We start from the raw sequence: 21,160 nt of genomic DNA, 5'->3' as shown, positions 1-21,160 counted from the left end.
TTGACTATCTTTTAATTTATTTGCATTTTTAACTTTCCAGAGACTGGTTTCTAACCAATAAACTCCTCAAAATAAATCAGTAAAGCAAAACAACTGGACTTCTTCTCTGTTGTTGAAGAAACTAACTTAAGTTATTGAGAATCTATTCTAACCCCGTCTATTACCAACCAGAGAGATTTAAAAAATCAACTGAAAATAAAACCTTTTTGGGATAGTGTTTACGGACAGCCCCCTTACACACATGCACACCTCCGTGCAGTGCCTCTCCCCATTTTACAGCTGAAGGGACCAGATTTCTTCTGCCTTCGGACACAAACTGTGGTTCAGCAGATGCTCACACCTGCAGGATTTGATAGGTGTGGTTTTACATGCACATAATCAAGGATATATGCTTTGTCAATATGAAGTAGCAACAAAATAGACTGCAGGAGCAGATTTAGTAGTTAAACTGGTGAATGGTGAATTTTGGCTGAAGATTAATAAACCTGGATTTTTTCTTTGAATACCAAGCAGCAAACTTTAACATCCATTTGAACCTAATGAAGAAACTGGTTTTGAGCATTAAAATTCCCACTGTTGTGAATACAATGTTACCAATAAGAAGATGCTATTTATGAAACCAAGATAATACTGCGTATATATGTTAGTTTCTATTCTTGTTTTGTGTTCGTTTGTGGTTACAGGTGAGTTTTCATTAATTTATGATTCTGAAGTGATGGGTGACTAAAATTAATATTTAGGAAATGCCATATGTTTTCCCAGGGGGAAGACATAATGTGCTGATATGTCAATTAAGTCAGATGTGCTTGGATTGTAATTAGGCTTTATGAGGCTTCAGCATAAAGTCACAATAATGTACATTTTAACCACTACATTGTAATCATCTGAATTTAATATGAATGGGGATGTTTTTTTAACAAGTGCAGCTTTCCATAAGTTAGTTTTGTTGGTTGGAGACTGCTACACTGAAACTACATTTGATTTTGACATGCTCCTTGGTCGTTCTCGTTTCCAACCTTAATTAAACTGAGATTACAAGGTAACTTTTAATCGAGAGTTGGCTGCAGTATGACAGTGTGGGAATTTAACAAGTTCAGCTGTTTTCAAAACGGGAAAAATCGCATTACAAGTGTGTGCAAAGTCCCACCTCTGTCTTTATTGGTGCTCCAAAGACAGCAAGTTCATTAACAGAGCAGCTAGATCAGGGGCCAAGCAGAAATTGATCCCAGCAAAACAAACCTAATCTAACCTGGCGACGAAGAGAACCTGGTGAGGGATGCATTAAAGTCACCGGGGAGAGGTTTGAGCCAAATTGGTCTAATAATGCTGCAGTGGGTGTATCAAAGCCTCATTTAATATCCTGGCCAATTTAACGACAAGCCTGTGACGCCTGGTGTTAAAACTCCATGTACAGCACACACAAAGACAAATATAGACCCTATTTGTACTTTTGTAATGAGCATCTCCTCAACAGAATCTGATTTTGTTTAAATGTTTGTTGATTTTTTTTTTTTTTTACGCTGAAATAGTAATATAAATTAAAGGCCCACCATTCCACAAAGCCATCCATAATGTTTGCTGCCTTTTATGCCAAGGTTTGAACTATGCAATCTTATGACTAAACCATGTAAATGGTATTTTGCCAGATATCATGTTATATTGCAAGACCTTGTGTATCAGCCTTCAAACAGTGTGTTAAGGATAAGTCTCATCTACTACTAAGCCAAAATTTAGCTCAGAATTGGAAACATTTAGAGGTACAGTATAGCTATTTTTGCAAGAGTTAAGGTTAATAAGATGAAATTGCCATTGTTGGATAAATCAATTATCCTATCATCATGTCATTAATCAAATAAGCCACACAAAGGATGCAAGTAGATATTTTCAACCCAGGTTTAATTCTTTCAACGGCTGCAGCATTGAAAACAGGCTTACAACGATGGCTCCGGTCACAAGTTCTGCCCACAGACAAATTGTTAGGAAAAGCTTAAATACCCGTTATGAGACAAAGGAGGGGTCAAGACGACCTCTGCTTCACAGCTCAGTTTTTGAAGGCGTCAGAACTTAGACTCCTCTCTGAGTAGCCAAATACTCAGTTAACTTCACACACATCGTTCTATATCAATGTAACCTTAAGAAAAAACTTCCATGACCTTTACATAAAGTTATCCCTCAGTCATCTTGAAATTGGGTTTATTTCAAACGCCCATCAGGTGTAGATGGGGTCCACATAAGCTTTCCCTCAGCCATCTGGCCTATTTAAAGGGAATAAACATGGTGATGGGTAGTTTAGTGTCCTTTTTGCACCGCACTGGACTTTGGAGCAGAGCAAGCAAAAATGAGATTCGTCTGAGGAGCTCAATAAGAAGATTATAGGTATCCATGTTAAAGGTAAAGGCTAAAAGACCATTTCGGAGTAGATTCATGTTGCTCTGACCACAGCTTCAAACATTATTAAAACGTGAAAGGCTCATGAGACTGTACTCAACCTCCCAGGATGTGCACACAAGAATAAATTCTACTCCAGGCTGATCAGACAGATAGTGCTCATAAAGGAAAAAAGTCAAGGAAACCATCCAAAACCATTCAAGCTGAACTCCAAGGTCAATGTTCTTTACTTTTGGATCATGCCATTTGTCACTTTTTCAGATGAAAAGGGCCCTAAAGAAGAACAACCAGGAGGCTCCATTATTAAAAGAAAAAAAAAACATATAGTTAGATTTGAACTTTCTTCAACTGGTTTCTTTCCTACTTCACAGTTACACCAATAAAGGGCTGCAGACTTAAGCAAAAACCATCAAAAAGTTTAACACACAACTAAAGTACGAGTGTTGATCTCTTGTCCTGGAAGCTGCATAAATTTAGCTACCAGGAGAAAAATATTTGAAATATTTTGCAATATTTTACAAATCACTATGTCCATCACTCTATATAGCACCAAATTACAACAAAGTTGTCTCAGGGCACTTTACGGGAACATTCACATAAATAGAAAAGCCAATTACTGTAGTAAAGTTCTCTATTTAAGCATACAGACATTAAATAGAAAAAATATATCTGAAACACTAACTTCTGTGGTGATTTGGCTTCACCAACTTGCAAAATAAAATCTCTATCTTTGTGTTGTCTGTGAAATTAGCAGAACATCTCATTAACCAGTCTATGAATAATAACGGAACTCTCAAAAACTAATAATTGCGTATACGTTTACAAATGATTAGCTTTTGGAATTAACTTATTTCAAAATGGACATCAACACGATCAACATAAAAACTTGGTTAATAAAATCAGTGTGATAAAACTGGGTGCATTTGCTGAATGTCATTCCCAATATACTGTATAGTGTGAGCACCGATTGCAAAATATCTTAATTTAAAACTGCATTCATTGTTAAAATGAGCACTCAGATCAAGATGGCTGCCACCACAAATCAACCTTAGCCAACACAAAAATGGTGATACCATAACCAGTTGAACAAATATTGATGTAAAGTTTTGACTGGTAGTAGCGGAGCTTCATCCATAAGAAAGAACTTGAAAGCTATCCCATCTCAGAAGATCTTGTATGAGAATGTACAAAACATCATTTGCAAATTTTGACTTAACGGCTATAACTTCATCCCATTGCAAACAAATTATTTAGGTTTAAAGTATGAAAGGATTTATTTATTTTATTTTATTTATTTATTTTCATTTAGCCTTTATTTATCCAGGTTAGTCTCATTGAGCCACGAGAACTCATTTTCAAGAGAGACCTGTTTTTTTAGGGAGCACATTGTGGGGTTAAGGGCCTTGCTCATGGGCCCAGAGTGGGGCGAATGAGGGTGGGGGCAAGTGTGGGTGTTTCACCTACCCCACCCACAATTTTTGATGTTGTCGGGGCCGGGGCGTGAACCGGCGATCTTTGGATCACAAGCCCACCTCTCTAACCTCTGCGCCACCACGCCCCAAGTGCATGGGGAGTGGTGGGGAGTGTGCATTTCTTTAAAATAAATAGGCCTGCAATTCATATGTTGATAACACTTTGTTCTGGTAAAAGGCAAGAAAAAAATATGTTTTAACAGTATTAGATTTTAATGATCGTTAAATAATTTACATTTTGTCTGTGTTAGAGGAAATACAGTCTCTTACAAAAAGCACTGGTCCAACTTTTTCTTACGAGTGGCATGAGATAAATAGGAGTGCCACTGAAACAACTCATTCGCAGGCCTAATGTTGCGCTATTAAAGAGAAAAAAGGACCACGTTCATTCAAAGCTGAGGCTATTCCCTATGGTCAGATTCATTAGCACACGTCAAGATAGCTTTCAGAGCATAACGATGGGATGTGCAAAGACAGTGTAAGAACAAAGGTGGGGTAAAAAGGAGAATATGTAGGAAATGAATACTGTAGGTCAGACAAAATGGTAAAATCAGAATGCGGGTAAAAGAGTTATGCAAAAAAAAAAAAAAAAAAATCATCAGAAGCAGTAGCTGAGTTAATGAACCCACTGTGTAAATACAGAACACCGCTCAATGTAAAGCAGGAAGGAACAAACAAAAAAGCATCAGTCAGTCTGAAATGTGTGTGAATCATCTGCCTGCATGTGTGTCGCAAAGGCACTGTGGCCAAGCAGGAATAATCACTTAAAATAGGCCACATTAACCTGCAGTCCTCCAGGGCTCTGCCCCGGTTTTATACAAGAATGAGACACCACACACCGCTGCCTACACACAAACATGTCATGCATGGTTCATAATAATGTCACAGACACACAATAAAAAAAATAATATTGTACCTTGGCTGAGTTGATAGGAAAAGACAGTGAGTGTAGGGAAACAGCTAACAAGAATTACTAAATAATGTTTGTGCAAGTGAAAAAGATATGTGGTCAGATATATGAAAAAATATATATATATTTTTTTTTCCCTTGGCTACACTGTACTTGAATCAGAGCTGAGCAGATAAATATAAAAATTACAAGTTTTGTTTAATTTTTAGCTCAACTGCATTGAGTTATTTTGGTCAATATGTTGTTCTACAGCAAAAAAAAAAAAAAAAAAAAGTTTTATTGAGACCGTTACATGTCCTGCTGTTAATGTACAATGAGCTTTATCCTCATTTACCATGTCTTCTCTTGCCAGAGCTGACTGGCTGGTAAAGCTTTAAAAGTCCCAAGCTCCACCTCAAGTATCCTGATAACACAGTTTAGTTTTTAATTACATTTTTGTTTGTTTTTATGTTGACCATTTAACTTTTTTATTGACTAAAAGTATATCGTCCTCAAAAAATTGGGTCAAAAAGAAGCAACGTGCCAACTTTCATTTTGGTGTGTTGCTGCATCTAGAGCACGGTGGTGCAACTGGTAGAGCTGCTGCCTCTCAGCGAGAAAGTCGTCGGTTCAAATCCCAAACCAGGGGCCCTTCTGGATGAAGTTTGCATGATCTCTCCATACAAGTGTGGGTTTACTCCGGGTACTTCCTCCCACAGACCAAAAACATGCATGTTAGGCTGATTGGTAACTCTAAATTGCCCCTAGGTGTGAGAGAGAGAGTGAATATTTGTTTGTCTCATTTGTCTCCATGTGTCCCAGGCATGGACTTGTGACCTGTCCAGGGTGTACTCTGCCTCTCGCATAGGGATGGCTGGATATGGGCACCGGTGATCCCCGCGATCCAATAAAGAAGAAGCAGATGAAAAGATAATGGATGAATGGATGTTGCATCTATATGTATAAAAGATCATTTTCAAAAATTAGGTTGCATCCAAGGCGGCCACAACCAGTGGTGGGCACAGCTAATCAAAAAGTTTGCTTTGCTAACCAATAATTTGCCAACTACAAAAATAGATATGCTAATGCTAAATCGCTAAACAGATAAAATATATATATCGGAAGCTAATGCTTAAGTGCTAACGTTTATCTTACACTATTGTCGCTAAGACTGTAAGACTGTAACGTGACAACGTAAGTGAACACAACTCAAACGGTTCATACATCACAGATAGAGCATCCATTTACCATTCACAGGTAAACTTTCAGATAATCGACCTGCCCATCGGAACCAAAGAGTCAGCGTAGAACTCTGCTGTGCTGAAGCAAAGGGATGCATTCAATGTGTGTTGGACGTCTCCCTCGTGTCATTTACTGTAATAAATTAACTCACTTTAGTAATCCTCTTTGTGGTCATCTACTTTTATAAACTAACTACAAAGTTATGATTAATCATCCTCATCAATATTCTCAGTAAAATCAGTTTGTATTAAAGTAAAGATGTGTGAAGAAATGTGTGAGAGAGTCACGTCCCAGAGACAGTGTGAGTGTTGCAATGCATGCTGGGTAGGAATTATGTATGCAATGTTTTTGACTGGTTACAATGTTTTGGAGTGTGAAAATTGATTTTCATGTTATTTTCTTGTTCTGGTTTGATTTGACATTTATATTAAAGTCTTTATTATTGGGTGTAAACCGACATGAATCAGATACTGTTTGCTGTAGGTGTAAGGGGAAAAAGCACTGCATGGGTGGTGACATCACCAGTTGGATATTAGCTCAGTTAAACTCTGCAAAGCTTTGTTAAAATCACCTTTGTGCTGTATGAGTTTGGTACAGAGATTTGTCTTTATTTTTTTTTTTTTAAATAGTGGATTTTAAATTTAGATTTAGGAGGGGATAATTCTGCTAAAAGTTTTCAAAGTTAGCAAAAACACTTATTTGCTAAACGAAATGTTAGCTCCACTATTAGCAGATTAATTAATTAAAGGAGCCATGGCCACCACCAGAGGCCAGTTATATATGCAAATTAAGCAGCTCAGTCATTTGAGGAAAATATGCTTTCTCGTTTTTAAACTACTTAAAAGTATAGTTTCTTCAAAGATTCAGGTGACATTTGGGTAGTTGAAGATTAAGCTATGGTGCCACTGTTTGTTACCCTCTGGCTCTGCCATTGCACCCAGTGGTGGATAAAATTGTTCCCTTCACTCACCAGGATCTGCCACTCTATGCTGCCTGGGACAAGCACAAACTAAATAAATGAAATACAGTAACTACCTCTGTTCTTAACAACAAAGTCCATGCTCAATAATCCGATATACAATTCAACATTTTTCAGTCAGGTCATCTGGACAGTTTCTTTTTTTGTGCTGAAACGTTTCACCTTCGATCTGGAAGGCTTAATCAATCAAGGAAACACACAACACAAAACTGATTCTTCCACCAACAGCTTACTCCAAAGTGGAACAAACCAGTTATGTTGGTGCTAAGATGGTGTCTTTGGCACGCCCCCTCCTCCATTGCCGGCCCTCTTCCTTGTTGACTGTCATGTCAAACTGGTTGAAAACAACATACCTCTGTTCTTATACACAGTGTAACTTGGAGGTGTCAATTCTAACCCGGGCCTGAAGCCCGGCCCGACCCTAATGTGGGCCGGGCCTTAATAATGTGCTGGATGGACAGGCCGGGTCGGTGTCGGGCTGTTTGATTGCACCAGCGGACACAAACAGCTGATGATCCAAATATATGTTAACATGGCTTGCCATATATCCACCAGCTGCAAGCGGCCATTTCACCGCATGCTGATCGGCCTTGAAAAAGATTTTTTAAAAGTTCAGTTAAGGTTCAGTTGGGACTACTGGTACTGTCAGGCAGCGATCCATCGCCCAAATGAACATTCAGCCACTGCACACGTGGCAGACGACCCAAACAGGTGAGATCCCAAAGCAGACATGTCAGTGCAGGGTCCGTGTCTGAATAATGCAGAATGCAGGGATTTAATGCGCTTTGACGGCCATGAAAGGACAAACACCCCCTCAGATCTGATCTTCTGCCCCTTTTATTCAGCCACGCACGTCTCCAGACCATTAATAACTATATAAGCAGTCAAAGTTTAATTAAAAATGTTGGCAGGGGGAGAGGATCAGGTTCAGACCTGTAATTATTGTTAATTTGTCGTGTCGGGTGGGGTTCGGAAATGATGGCTACAAGTTGGGGCCGGATCAGATTTTTTGGGCCCGAATGCAAATCTAGTGTGATTCCTATCCTTTGTCTATCTTGCACCCAAAACATTTAGATTTATTTGCATTCCCTGTTCAATTCCAGTCCAGAAAAACATTCATCTCACCGACGGGGACCATCAGCGTACTGCTTGTGTATGAAGTAGCTCCTCATGAAGTGACGATGCAAAAATCTTTAAATAAATGCAAAACGCTTTAGCTGATTGCTAAATGGTCTTAAACACTGTGCAATGCGTATAAGCCCTCTGACTACAACTGGTAATTTTTAATGCTGTATAACCACACAAATGTCTTGCCTCCCTTTCCAGGAAAAAAATGACTTATAGCATTAATTACATTGAACCATGCCAGCTTAATGAACCAATAATGTGAGCTTGCCATTGCCAAGAAAAGGCCCTGTGACATAATTAATGACTTACCGCTCACTATGTCAGCACAACCCTTATCAGTTCATTACGAGCCATCACTTAGTGCATTATGAATCCTTCTTAGACTGTCTCCTTTTTACTGCACATACAATTCACATGACTTTTCAACATACTGCATGCCTTAACCAAGCTTTATTTATGTGGCACAGTGAGTAAAAGGTGCCTGTTCACTGTTGCATGAACCAAAGAATTTATATCAGATGAGTTGTATAAAATTTAGGTTTCTGTACTCTGATGGGGAATTTAATTCCAACAAGGAATTTTATTAAGACACACATAAGAGAAAGGCTATGAAAATCCTCAAGCACTGCATGCAGTTTAATCTGGAGTCTATTGATTTTTTTTTAGCTGCAGTGCAAATTTTCTTAGTGTTTTTTTTTTTTTTTTACTCCTATTGAGCATTCATACTGAACAAGCTAAATAATTTATAACATTGGATTATCTGTGTTTTTGTTTGATCTATAAAATTCATGTCAGCCTGCTAAAACAATGCCGTTATGTTCAGCAGAGGATGTTAATAGTACTTAAATCCCATAAAATTATGAGTAAGACCTAATCATCTGAATTTAAAATATTCTTCAAAAGCACTGCGCTTAAAGGAAATTCTTACTCCTTTTAAGTGAGCCAAACCGCCACTCTTCACTGGCATATTTACTGTCATTATTCTGACCCAAATGCTAATGATAGCTATTAAGTCTAGGCTGACTAATGACACTGAAGAAGCCGTGAATGCAGCGTGACCAACTTGGGTGTTTTTATGTTGGTATGATATCATAATGCGATTAACATGGCATACCTAAACCCACATTGAGATAAGCTCATTGGAACCCTATTAAAAATACATTGCAGGCAACTAAAGGGAGCAGAAGAAATGTGTGTTTGATAGAAACTGTGCTCATCTCTGCTTCACTGCTAATAAAAAAAATAATGCACACAAATTTGAATTTATCAATAGGTAATTTGTTGAAAATACATTATACATTGTAATCCTTGCATTGTATTCACTCTCTTAGCTGCAGCCAGAAAACACACATCCACACATGTGGTTGTTCTTTTCACTACAAGTTCAGGTTCTCTACCAGAAACCTGGAACATTTAGGGTTTTGAACCATTACCCCTGGGACGTTGGATTCTTCTGGACAGAGATCTGCTGGATCCGCACTCCTGGTGTGAAAGTCACAGCACCAAGTTTTCTCATGACCGTTGGCACCCTTGAGGCCTTGTTGTCCACAACTTCTCCACTTCCTCTTACAGCCTTGGAATTTATACAGCTTTTCATGTTGCTTTTTGGAAATGTTGCAGTCGCTTGGGATTGCTACATCCATTATTACAGCCTTAAGGTAGGATCTCACAGGGCTGTGACTGTTGGAGACTAGTTGGCAACTCATCCTTGACTCTACTGTACAAGAAAATACTCCAGTATCAGTTGCACTTTCAAACTGTGCAGCCACATCTATGTTTATGGTTTAATCTATTGGTATACATTTTAGACATGAAGATAGGCAAATCTGAAACAGACTCTTGCAACCACAGCCACGCCCATCCCCAACTTTCAATCTTTACTACAATAAACATTTTTTAAATAAAATAACCACATTATTTAATGCTGCAATGCCTTTAAATAATAATAATTCTGAAAATAAAAACCAAAGCTGTAAATGCAGTAAGTGTTTTACCTGTGTTGTTGCGGTAGGGGCCTGTTTCTGGTCCCTGGCCCTGACTAAGGCTCCTCATGGGGCCCTTATTGTGGTAGACCCGTTCTTCATAGATTGGATCTATATTGTGCTCTGGAGACCCCAGTGGCCGGAGGGTCTCTTGACTGTGCTGACTACTGTAGGAGCCACGAGAGCCTGGAATGATAAATAACGAGGCTTGATAAGACGGATAAAAGAAATGAGATAAGACGAGTAAAAAAGCAAATAAGGGCTGCAGAAGAGGAGGTCAGGAAAAAAGTGTGTAAACTGTAATCAGGAAGTAAATGGACAGAGATGATGAAAGATTAAAACCAGAGAGTTTACAAACAGTTAAAGCAAGAAAGAAGATTTCCTGAAAGGGATTAAAGAATAACCACAAATATGTGAGAGAACAGAGAGAAAAGAGACATGATGGAAACGAGAACAAAATCCTGAGAGGATGGGTGAAAATAACGAGGATGATAATGAGCAAAGACAAAAAAATAATAATAATAAAAAGGAGCAATGACACAGATAAACGTACATGATTGACTTGTTTGTGGACTTGTCCATTTTCACCTTGCACTCTTCCTTTGCTGATGCCGACAGCTAAGGGTGACAGCGTGTGTTTGTGTGGGTGCACGTCTGTCTCTGAGGGTGTTTGTGTGATTTGTGGGGCAGGGAGTGAGTGAGAGCGCCACTAAATCAGAGGCACACACAAAACATGAAGACAGTAAAACAGAGACATGCACAGTGACAAATGAGATGGGGAGAAAAAATACACAGAGATCGAGGGAGACGGGGAAAAAGAAAGAACGATGCGTCTGTATTTCATTTTTTTAATCTTCGTGGAACACATTGCTTTTTGTCAGCTGTAAAATAATGAGATGCAACCCCCCCCCCCCCCCCCCCCCACTTGCTCTGTGTTTGGCAGGAATCCCACAGACACAGGGCAAGGGAAGAATTGACAGCAGGCATTTGTTCATAACACAGCAGAACAAATGCAAGATGGGCGCCTTTCTCTGGAAAACAAAAAAATAAATAATAAAATTAGGAAATGATAGAAAAGGGGCCATGTTCGAGGAACACAAAGACAAGTCGGGGGGGCTTAGCTGACGTGGCAGGAGATAAAACTAGAGCACACAAGCACACAGATGCACACAAAAGCTATGGATGACTCAAAGGAAGAATGCTTGTCCAGTGGAAATAATGACTTATATCATATTAGGATTGCAAAGTAAGCGGGAAAAATTTCCACAGGATGAAGAGGCAACAATTCAAGATTCAAACCTGTGTGTAAAGATCACCACTCAGCCTATCAAATTATATCAGAAATCAATGCAAACGAGGCACTTTGTCATCTTAGTAGGATTACACGCACACACGTTTGTAAGTAAATTCTTACAACCGTTTTCTTTCTTGCTAAAATAGTAATAATTAAAGTAAATTGCTATTTAAAAAAAAAAAAACTGCCCTGTCTGTATTTTAGGTGTTATGAGCATACTATTTTCAATAGGCTTGAGCATTCAGTGCAGTACAATGACGAGCAGCTGGAAAACAACAAGGCCAACCTGCATTAACTGATTGAAACTAAAGCCAAGACTGTTTCAGACAAGAACATCTTCCATTTGAAAGCAAAGTTACCTGCATGGTCTGATAACCTTCAAAAGATACTAAAGATAAGGCTGCATATGATTTTACACTCCAATAACCAGCAGTGGCCTCACAGAGAACAAACAAAAGCAATCAACATGGTCCAGAGGACCAGATTTAACTTTTTTAGATATTTCTACCTGGATTATTGAGCATGCATCAGGATAATCAACATGATAGTTAAAGTATTATCATCATCATCAAGGACTTGGGGTCCACTGTCCAGGAAAATGGGGAGTGTGGTAAAGAGGTGAAGAAGAGTCCAGGTCGGATGGAGTGGATGGAAAAAAGTTTCAGGAAGTAATTTGTGACAAAAAGGTGTCAGCAAAGGTCAAAGGAAAAGTTTACAAGACAGATGTGAGGCCAGCTGTGTTGTATTGTCTGGAGACAGAGACATGGACAAAAAGACAGGTGTAGATGAACATATGCTGTATTTATTCATAAATTAAACGGATTCTTTCATTTTTCTGGACTGAATAATGTCGTGCATTGAATTGTTAAAAACATAACGTGAGACGTTAATTTCCTTTGACCCATCAAAATGAACGTGGTCATTTATTTACAGAATCAAAATTTAACATCACACATTTACATTAATTTGTCAAAATGAAAATAACAACATGGCTAATTAGCAAGCTGTACAATTTGATTAACCATACGGCGATGGTTGAAAACCTTGCTTCACAACAGACATTTCTGAAAATATCTGGAATGATTTCTAGCAAAAAGAAGAATTTTAAAGATGGAAAATGAAGTTTATCTTGAGAGAGATGGGTGAGGGAATTTGTCTGTTATAACCAGAACAACACGCTCCTTTGGACCAGCTTAACCCAACGGTACACTTTGGTTGAGATCTACTCTTTACCTTTGCAGATGATAGTTTCAGCGTTGGTGTAGAGCTTTCCTTTCAACTCTTCCAGCGTCTCCGTAAGAACAGCTAAACCTCAGGAGTCGTGAGATCGTCCTAGAACAGACTTCTTCATAATTCCTCTGAACTTCTCTTGTTCAGCTTAGTCGCAGATGTCCTGAGCATTCTGGACTCTGCTGCTCTCGGAACCAACTCACAGCATTCTCTCAGTGTTCTCCTCAGCGTTCTTCCCAGAACTGCTGCAGCACTTCTCAGAACTTCAGAACTTCCTCCAGCATCCTGAATTCCAGCATTCTGAACTCTGGAACTGCTGTGAACTAGGAAGTGTTGCACCTTTTAAAAAGGGTCACTTCCGGTTCATTTGAGGACTTTCTGATTGGTTGGTTGGACCAAACAGAGGTGTGTTTTTGTGATGTAAGGTGTTATTAAAAAGTCAAGGAAAAAGATTAAGTGTTTAAGAACAGACAGAAGATTGTTATGAAGAACTCAGACTTTGCGGAGTCAACTCTCTCATATCTGCCTGAAAAAGTTAAACATGACATTTCTTTTTCAGTAAACTTGCAGTTGACCGAAACTTGAACTTTGACCAACTTACACTTGCTCATTCAAAGACAGAAAATCAGAAAATGCATAATTACTCTGTAACAGACCTTAACGTGATTTCTACTTTGCATGAGGATTAAAAATCACTAATACTGTTTCACAGTTGATTAAACATGAGTAGTTCACTTCAACATTAAAAATTGGTTTGAACTAAACACAATTTGATTATCAAAACATTTGTGAAATAGTAATGATAATAGAAAAGAGAGTGTTCTTTCAATTGATCAGTACAGGACACATAAAAAGTCTCTGGATGAACTTTATCTTGTGATTCTGGACTCAAATCAATGAAATACAGTTCTTGTTCCAGTAAGGCCCCTCAAGGCCAGATTCGACCTGAGGCCTAGTTCACTACACAGGAGACAGAACTGGAAGTGTCAGAAATGAAGATATTGAGGTTCTCCTTAGGAGTGACAAGGATGGATAAAATTAGGAATGAGATCATCAGAGGTACAGCACAGGTTGAACAACTGGGAGATAAAGTTAGAGAGGACACACTGAGATGGTTTGGACATGTCCAGAGGAGGGATAGTGGGTATACTGGTAGAAGGATGTTAGAAATGCAGCTGCCACGAAAAAGACAGAGGAGATACACTGTCTGGCCAAAAAGTTGCCACCTGGATTAAACTAAGCAAACAGGTATGAGCCTCCTATTGGATAATTACTGCATGGACGATTATCTTTCAGCTGCGACAAGTTATTTAACTGGTGCAATGAGTTGCTTCTCATTTCTTAAACAACCATGTTGAAAGACACATCGCGTGGTTGTGGAAAAGATGTCAGTCTGTTTGAGAAGGGTCAAATCATCGGCATCAAGCAGAGAAAACATCTAAGGAGATTGTAGAAACTACTAAAATTGGGTTAAGAACTGTCCAACGCATTATTAAAAACTGGAAGGATAGTAGGGAAGAAATGTGGTCGGAAACAAATCCTGAATGATCGTGATCGGCGATCACTTAAACGTTTGGTGAAATCAAATGGAAGAAAAACAACAGCAGCACTCAGGGATGTGTTTAATAGTGAAAGAGCATTTCCACACATACAATGTAAAGGAAACTCAAGGAATTGGGACTAAACATCTGTGTAGCCATAAGAAAACCACTGATCAGTGAGGATAACTGGGAAAAAAGGCTTCAGTTTGCTAGGGAGCATAAAGATCGGACTCTGGAGCAATGGAAGAAAGTCACGTGGTCTGATGAGTCCAGATTGACCCTGTTCCAGAGTGATGGAAGTGCATTAAGGTAAGAAGAGAGGCAGGTGAAGTGATGCACCCATCATGCTTAGTGTCTAGTCATCAATGCAAAATCTTGGTGAAAAATTAATGCAACACTGGATGGAATAGATCTTGTGACGTTGCAGAAACTTATCGAAACAATGACAGAGCATGCATGATGTAATCAAAGCTAAAGGCGGTCCAACGAAATATTAGTGACCTTTTTTTTTTGTTGGAGACATTTTTTGGGGGCCAGGCAGTGTATATGGATGCAGTTAGAGAGAACATGGAAGTGGTTGGAGTGAGGACAGAGTGAAATGGAGGAGGACGACTCGCTGTGGTGGCCCCTGAAGAGGGAAAAGCCGAAAGAAGAAGAATTCAAATTATTGGAGGAAATAGAAGGTATTGTTGAGGAAAATGGGTAAAAGAAACTGGACATAGTAACTCCTTGATATCCTTAAGAAAAAACAAGGTGAATTTAAATAAAAAAGGAGCAAGAAATGGGCTGAGTTTTCAGAATATTCACAGAGTTGAGTTCATTAGAGTCATGAACATGTTGGTTAATGCCATAGATCATCCCAACTCTTTCATTTCCTTCCATGCCTTTAATCTTTTAAAAAGTTTTATTTTGTTATTCATTTGGTTTTCACCTCACAAGTGCCTGACTGTCAAAGTTCTGGCCTCTTTCTTTCAAAAGGATAAAGAGTAAACTATCTGAAGACTTTGAAAAAATATGTACATTTTAAATAAAGTAAATTTATTTACTACCATTCTGTTTCACTATATAAAAATAAAAAAAACATCTAAAAGCCAACTGTGCTTGACTGACTTTCAAAATGTTTGTGTTGGTAAAGGAATAAAAAACATTTTGGGTACACAGTGAGAAAATTTAATTTTTTAGATTATTCATAAAATCATAAAAACAAGTCTGTGCTTATTACCTCAAAAATGAACATAAAAAGTTTCATGTACTACAATTTTGTGAAGCAGAAGAGTAACATGGTTGTACTTATCTTAAACATCAATTCTCCAAGCACCAGTGTGTCAATACGTTTGTTGTTAGCTTTGCTTTTAACAATGTTCGGTGATCTTTGCTCCAGTTCACTTGTATTTTTCCGTATGTTCAATCACGTTTCTTCACTTTAGCTTCCTAGTCAGTGAGGCTGCCACTCCCACTCCCTGTTCCCAGTTCAACATTTGGCTCTGGTGTTTCAATTTTCCCATTTATCTCAGTCCTTTCTATTCAGCCTGTGTTCTAGCAGTGCATTGCTTACGATGCTCCTTGTATTTTCCTTGCACTCCTTGTGATTGTCTCCAGTTCCCTTATAGTTCTTTATTGCCAAGTCTGTTTGCTTTTGTTTAAAGTAAAGTGGAGTTTCAATTCAAACTCTTGGTGTTGTGTGTGCATCCTGAGTTCGATTCCCCAACTCCACACATGACAGAGTCTAACGATCCAATTTTTGACCAGATGTCAGTGGCAGCAGCACTAGAGTCTAAATGTCATCTGACATGTTTGCAGAACAACGAGCCGACAGTGAGTTGGTGAACAGGGACGGTTTAAAAAGCAAGCGTGAAAGTGGAAACACCTGGCCTGAGCACTGATTGGGGACAGGTGAGGGTGGCAGGCTGAATGGAAAAATACTGGGGAGGTTTACTGAGGTTGAATGGATAATGGCAAAAGGAAACAGAAAAAACACAGATCCTCTCCATCACATATTTGTATTTTACCTTCATCTTATTGTATGTACATGATAAACTAAGGTTCATACAGGAGATATTTCGTTCATACAAAATAAAAAGGAGATTTATCCCAAGATTTCCAAAAGCTTGAACTTCAAGACTTCAATCACTTCCTTTTTTTTTAAAAAATTATGTTTTTCATACTGCTGCTATTGGTAATTCTACCATGTTCAGTTCGTAGACATGATAAGATGCTCGCAGAAGAACAAGACTAATTAAGAGCAATTGCATTTGCACATTCTGCCTCATTTCACGACAGACTGACATGGAGATGTACTTTAAAGCACAATTTAGTATACCTGTTTTTTTTTAAGTGTAAAGTGTCCATATTTTGGTTTATGGTTTTCAACAACCCCAGTAAAGTAGATGAATAAATGAATTCCCACCTGCCAGACTGCCAGGCCGTTGCAGGGTAGCCGTAGCGTAGAGCTCGTGTGAGATCTTGTATTGGTCCGAGGCGTGGTGAGCTGCCAGACGTTTGGGAGACAGTGTGGCATAGCTCCCTATGCCTGAACTCATCTGCGAAGACATTTTTATCCACCGTGTTATTTATTTTACCCTTTAAATTGTTGCAAACAAGCTCAATAAAAACTAAAATAGAATATTAACTTTATTGCCAGTTCTCTTATAATGAAAACTCATTTTTAGTATCTAGCAAGCCTAAAATTAACTATATCTATAAAGTCACACAACGAAATGCAAAGCAGAAACAAATAGGCTGCATTTTTCATTGGGCTTCATAAACAACTACTTTACATTCTGTTTATTCTAGACGGTAAAAGCAGAAGGGACAACGGCTTTCTTAGGACAGTTTTTCCATGCTAATTGAGTTTTGAGTCTTTTGGTTGATGCAGCAGCTGAAAGGATGAGTGAAGATGGAGGAATGAGCCGTTATAGATCTGAACAAAGGTCAGTAATAATATAAGTGTTGGAGTGAGCGCTAGTCTTTCTGGTCTGGTTGAATGTTATCAAGATGGAATATTAAAAGCATTCTACATAAACAGCCATTAAAGCTTCTTATTTCCACAAAGACTTGTTGTCTTGCCTTTCCATGGATAAAACCTGCATGAAACTGGAAACTAAATCTAATGCCTAAAGCAGGGGTCTGCAACCTGCGGCTCTGGAGCCACATGCGGCTCTTTGGTTCCTCTGCAGCGGCTCTTGCAAGCTTTGACCAAAACGAACATAAAACTGAATTTTATTGGTTGTTATACAAACAACAAAAGGACTAGTTTTAGCTGTTTTCCTGTCATTTCTTTAGCAAATATGTGAATACGGGAACAAGTACAAGGAGTTTAACAGTATGCATCATTTCTGTACTTAATTAATTTTTCCACAATTAACATGATTACATACTTCATAGTTTTTATTAATAAAAAACAAATGACCACCCCTCCTTTACAAGAATCTGATCTTTTCATTTGTCTTAAATTGTAAAAATATCAATAAATGGTTAAAATCATTAGCGATTTTTAGCTTTATGAAGGCTCGGCTCTTAACTGGAACTCGTAGGTTTGAGCATAATACACCAGTTCTGTCCTCCCTTCACTGGCTCCCTGTATGCACCAGAACTGATTTTAAAATTCTCCTGCTAACCTTTAATGGCCTTGCACCCACTAATCTCACTGAGCTACTGGAACCATATGTTCCCTCTCGGGGTCAGAGATCATCTGATCACCTGCGTTTGGCTGTTCCAAAAACAAGATTGAAGGCGATCAGGCTTTTTCAGTCGTGGGCCCCAAACTTTGGAACAATCTGCCAGTCATTCCCCGATCTGTTACAGAAGCCGATCCGAAATGTCAGCTCATATGCGTATGCGCTAAAAGTAATACTTCCGGGCCGCACGGATCACCGTTGAATTAATTTTCCTAGCCAATGTTATAATTCCATTTATGAATAAGAACCATCTTAATTTACTTAGAAAAATACAATCTTCATGTTGCTAATTTATGCCACTCGTATTTCCGTTAAAATCATTGACATATTAACCCTGCAAGATACAGAATGATTTATATGTTGAAACAGCGCCGCTCTGTGGTGAAGCTGCGCTACATCACCCATTTATTTATTTTTTTTACCTTACATTTGCATCGCATATCGTTTTAAACAATGACCTAAACATGTTAATGCTTTTAACTGAAATATGAGTGGCGTAAATTAGCAACATGACGATCGTACTTTTCTAAGTAAAACGCTAGTGAAGATTCTGTCATTCAGGATCATGGTAAATTCAAAAAAGTCTTCCGTTACAAATAAAGTCCAGTTGTTTTTGTCTTGAACTTTTTTTTAATTTTCTAAGTGAATTAAGACAGTTCTTATTCATAAATGGAATTATAACATTGTCTAGGAAAAATGTATCACTTTATAGAAAGAGCTATTTTAATTAATATTAATAAATGTGGTATGTTTCATAAATATATTTTATCAATATGTGTTTTATTAAATGAGCTTACAGGATATTTCCAGTACATTTTCCTTAATCTTGCATATTCAACAGCGAGCCGTGTGACACGCAAGTAATACTTTTAGCAAACAAACAAATGAGCTGACACTACGGATCTTGCTTCCGTAACCGATCGGGGAATGACACTGCCCCCCAACTTAAGGCAGGCCCCTTCACTTCTTGTTTTTTAAATCTCCGCTAAAAACTCTGTTTTCTCTGGCTTTCCACACAATGTGATTTGATTTAGGTTTTTTTTTCTTCTCTGTTTTATGCTATTCATTGATGCTTTTAATTCATTTTCAGAACTATCATTTTTATTTTATTTTTTAAATAAATGACTCCGATTTTTTTTTATTAAGCACTTTGGTAACAGCTTCTGTTTTAAATGTGCTTTATGAATAAAGTTGATGACTTGACTTTATATTGTCGCCCCTAGTGGCCACAAAACCTCCCCCTCCAACAAACCTAAAGTGGCCCATGGGCCACCAGTTGATAATCAGCATGTCGTTGCAGCTCTGAACACTTTTAATTTAATGAACAAATGTTAAAAATGGCTCCTTTTATCATAAAGGTTGGTCTACAGTTATTTCCAGATATTTAAATTAATTTATCTGTTCTATTGGCTGAGCTTTTTACTTTGTAGAATCAAAGAGAGGTTTTTTTTTTTTTTTACTAGTTCTTGTGGCTGATTTATTTGGCACCAGGTTCATATGTAACCACTGAGTTTCCAGTTCGAGTGTTTTTGTGCGTTTTCAGTTTTCATTACTGTTTTTGCAGCTCAAAAATTGTATTTGTTTTATTTTCATTTTTTGACAACAACTTCTGAAAAACAAAAACAAAAATCTCTCGTAAAACTTCTTGAGAAACACGTAAATCACCCAACGAAATAAAATGAAAAGTCAAGTTTAAAACAAGCCGCTGAATAAATACATACAGGTATTGCGACGTTCCTAAACAAAGTAGTTTAAGACAATAGTGGAAATGTAGTTGGTTTTAAAACAACAAATATAAACTTGTGTTACTTTTTCCACAAACTGAAGGAATTTGTTCATAGTGAGCAGCATTAATGCTGCAGCAAGTGAAATAAGTGTCCAGGTATCAACTCCAGTACCTGGTGAAGAGGGGATGACGACGAACCGGTCCCTCCTCCTGTGGCTGCAGAGTTGGGCGGTGACGCCACCCTCAGGGGGCACCCCCCTCCTGCTGTTGTCACCGCAACCGTAGTACTGGACAAGGCAAAGGACAAGCACATGCATGTCTTTTTAACTCGTAAGGCCTTTGCTCCTTCTCATTTTCTTCCCGTGGATGAGTTTAGTACCTGTAAGACTTGGCCAGTCGACTTGTAGAAGACTGTTTGCTGGGAGAGGAGGAAGGCAGGCGCTGAATGGTGGCGTGCCCCGCCGCGTCGGAGGCTGATCCCAGGCGTTGGTGTTTACTGGGGGAACCAGACCCTGAGCCGCCTCCTCCGGTCAGAGGGGAACTGACACGCTGGCTGGGTAAAGTTGAGCTGGAGTAGTAGATTCCTAAGCAACAAGGAAGGGAAGGAGTTCAATAAATGCAGAAAGACAGAAAGTGCGAAGGTTTGAAAAAGCAGAAGAAAATAGTGACCTAATGTATGTGTGGAAAACAAAGTAATTGACCCAGCAGTTATGAGAATAAAGGTTTTTTTGTCAAAAAGTAATGTCAACTCTGCATATTACTACTTTCAAGCAAATCTATCATAAATAAAATACTAACCTGATCCTGCCCCAGGCTGTGATTGATGCTGCTGGGCTGCACGACTGGACGTCACCTGAGGGGAGGAAAGACAGAGACAAGGAGACCATTAACTTAAAGAAAACAGAAAATGGACAAAAGAGCAACTGAGGAGGAAGTAGGAATTTAGGAGGAGAGCTAGAAGAGACGTCACAATAAAACTTGATTTGCCCACTGAGATCAGTAAAGCGTTTTAGTAGTTGTACAAATTAACCAAAAGGAGCTAAAAGTGACATTTTTTCCAGAAGTCATTGGAAACACTCATAGACCTCCAACTTCCCTGATATCAACTGGAAAATAAAAAGTCTCACAAACCGTGTTCAACCACTTTGTCAAAGTCAACTAAACAAAACAAGCGTGTCTGAAGGATTTGAATAGTGAATGTTTGTAGTTTTTTTTTTTTTTTTTTTTTTTTTAATGTTTTTTTCTGGACTGGAATGCAAGTAAGCAAGTATGTTTTTGGTGTAAGATGAGATTAGGAGCAGATTTTTTTTTCATTTGATCAATTTGCAGCACAGAGTTATGGATCCTGGTGAGCGCAGGAAGCAATTGTATCCTCCACCAGGAGCAATGGAGGAGCCAGAGAGTGACCGAAGGTGGACTGGGCCACCAGAGATGGATCTTTGGCCACCCGAAGGGCCACCCTAATCATCTGAGGAAATTATATTTTTAACAGTTTAATAAGTAGAATTCACAGATTCCTCAAAAATGGGGCTGGCTGGTTTATATAGTATACGTGGATTATTACAGCATATATATATATATATATATATATATATATATATATATATATATA

The 21,160-nt window shown here is 38.5% G+C and overlaps 1 protein-coding gene across 1 annotated transcript in view; it reads right to left on the bottom strand.

The window, feature by feature from the left end:
• The window catches only part of ctnnd2a (catenin (cadherin-associated protein), delta 2a), a 359,158-nt gene that overhangs the window by 171,719 nt on the left and 166,279 nt on the right, over window positions 1-21,160 (bottom strand). Inside the window, exons 7-11 of the mRNA XM_037694504.1 lie at window positions 20,347-20,401; window positions 19,928-20,132; window positions 19,721-19,835; window positions 16,553-16,685; window positions 10,093-10,266 (exon numbers count right to left, since the gene is read on the bottom strand). Coding sequence (XP_037550432.1) covers window positions 10,093-10,266; window positions 16,553-16,685; window positions 19,721-19,835; window positions 19,928-20,132; window positions 20,347-20,401 — 682 coding nt within the window. The remainder of the gene's footprint in view (window positions 1-10,092; window positions 10,267-16,552; window positions 16,686-19,720; window positions 19,836-19,927; window positions 20,133-20,346; window positions 20,402-21,160) is intronic.

The sequence above is a fragment of the Nematolebias whitei genome, chromosome 20 (genome assembly GCF_014905685.2).
Source record: "Nematolebias whitei isolate Nwh7 chromosome 20, NemWhi1, whole genome shotgun sequence".
In the NCBI taxonomy this organism is placed as follows: domain Eukaryota; kingdom Metazoa; phylum Chordata; class Actinopteri; order Cyprinodontiformes; family Rivulidae; genus Nematolebias; species Nematolebias whitei.
Note: the sequence above shows the minus strand (reverse complement) of the source record. Positions and strands in the feature narration are given on the sequence as shown.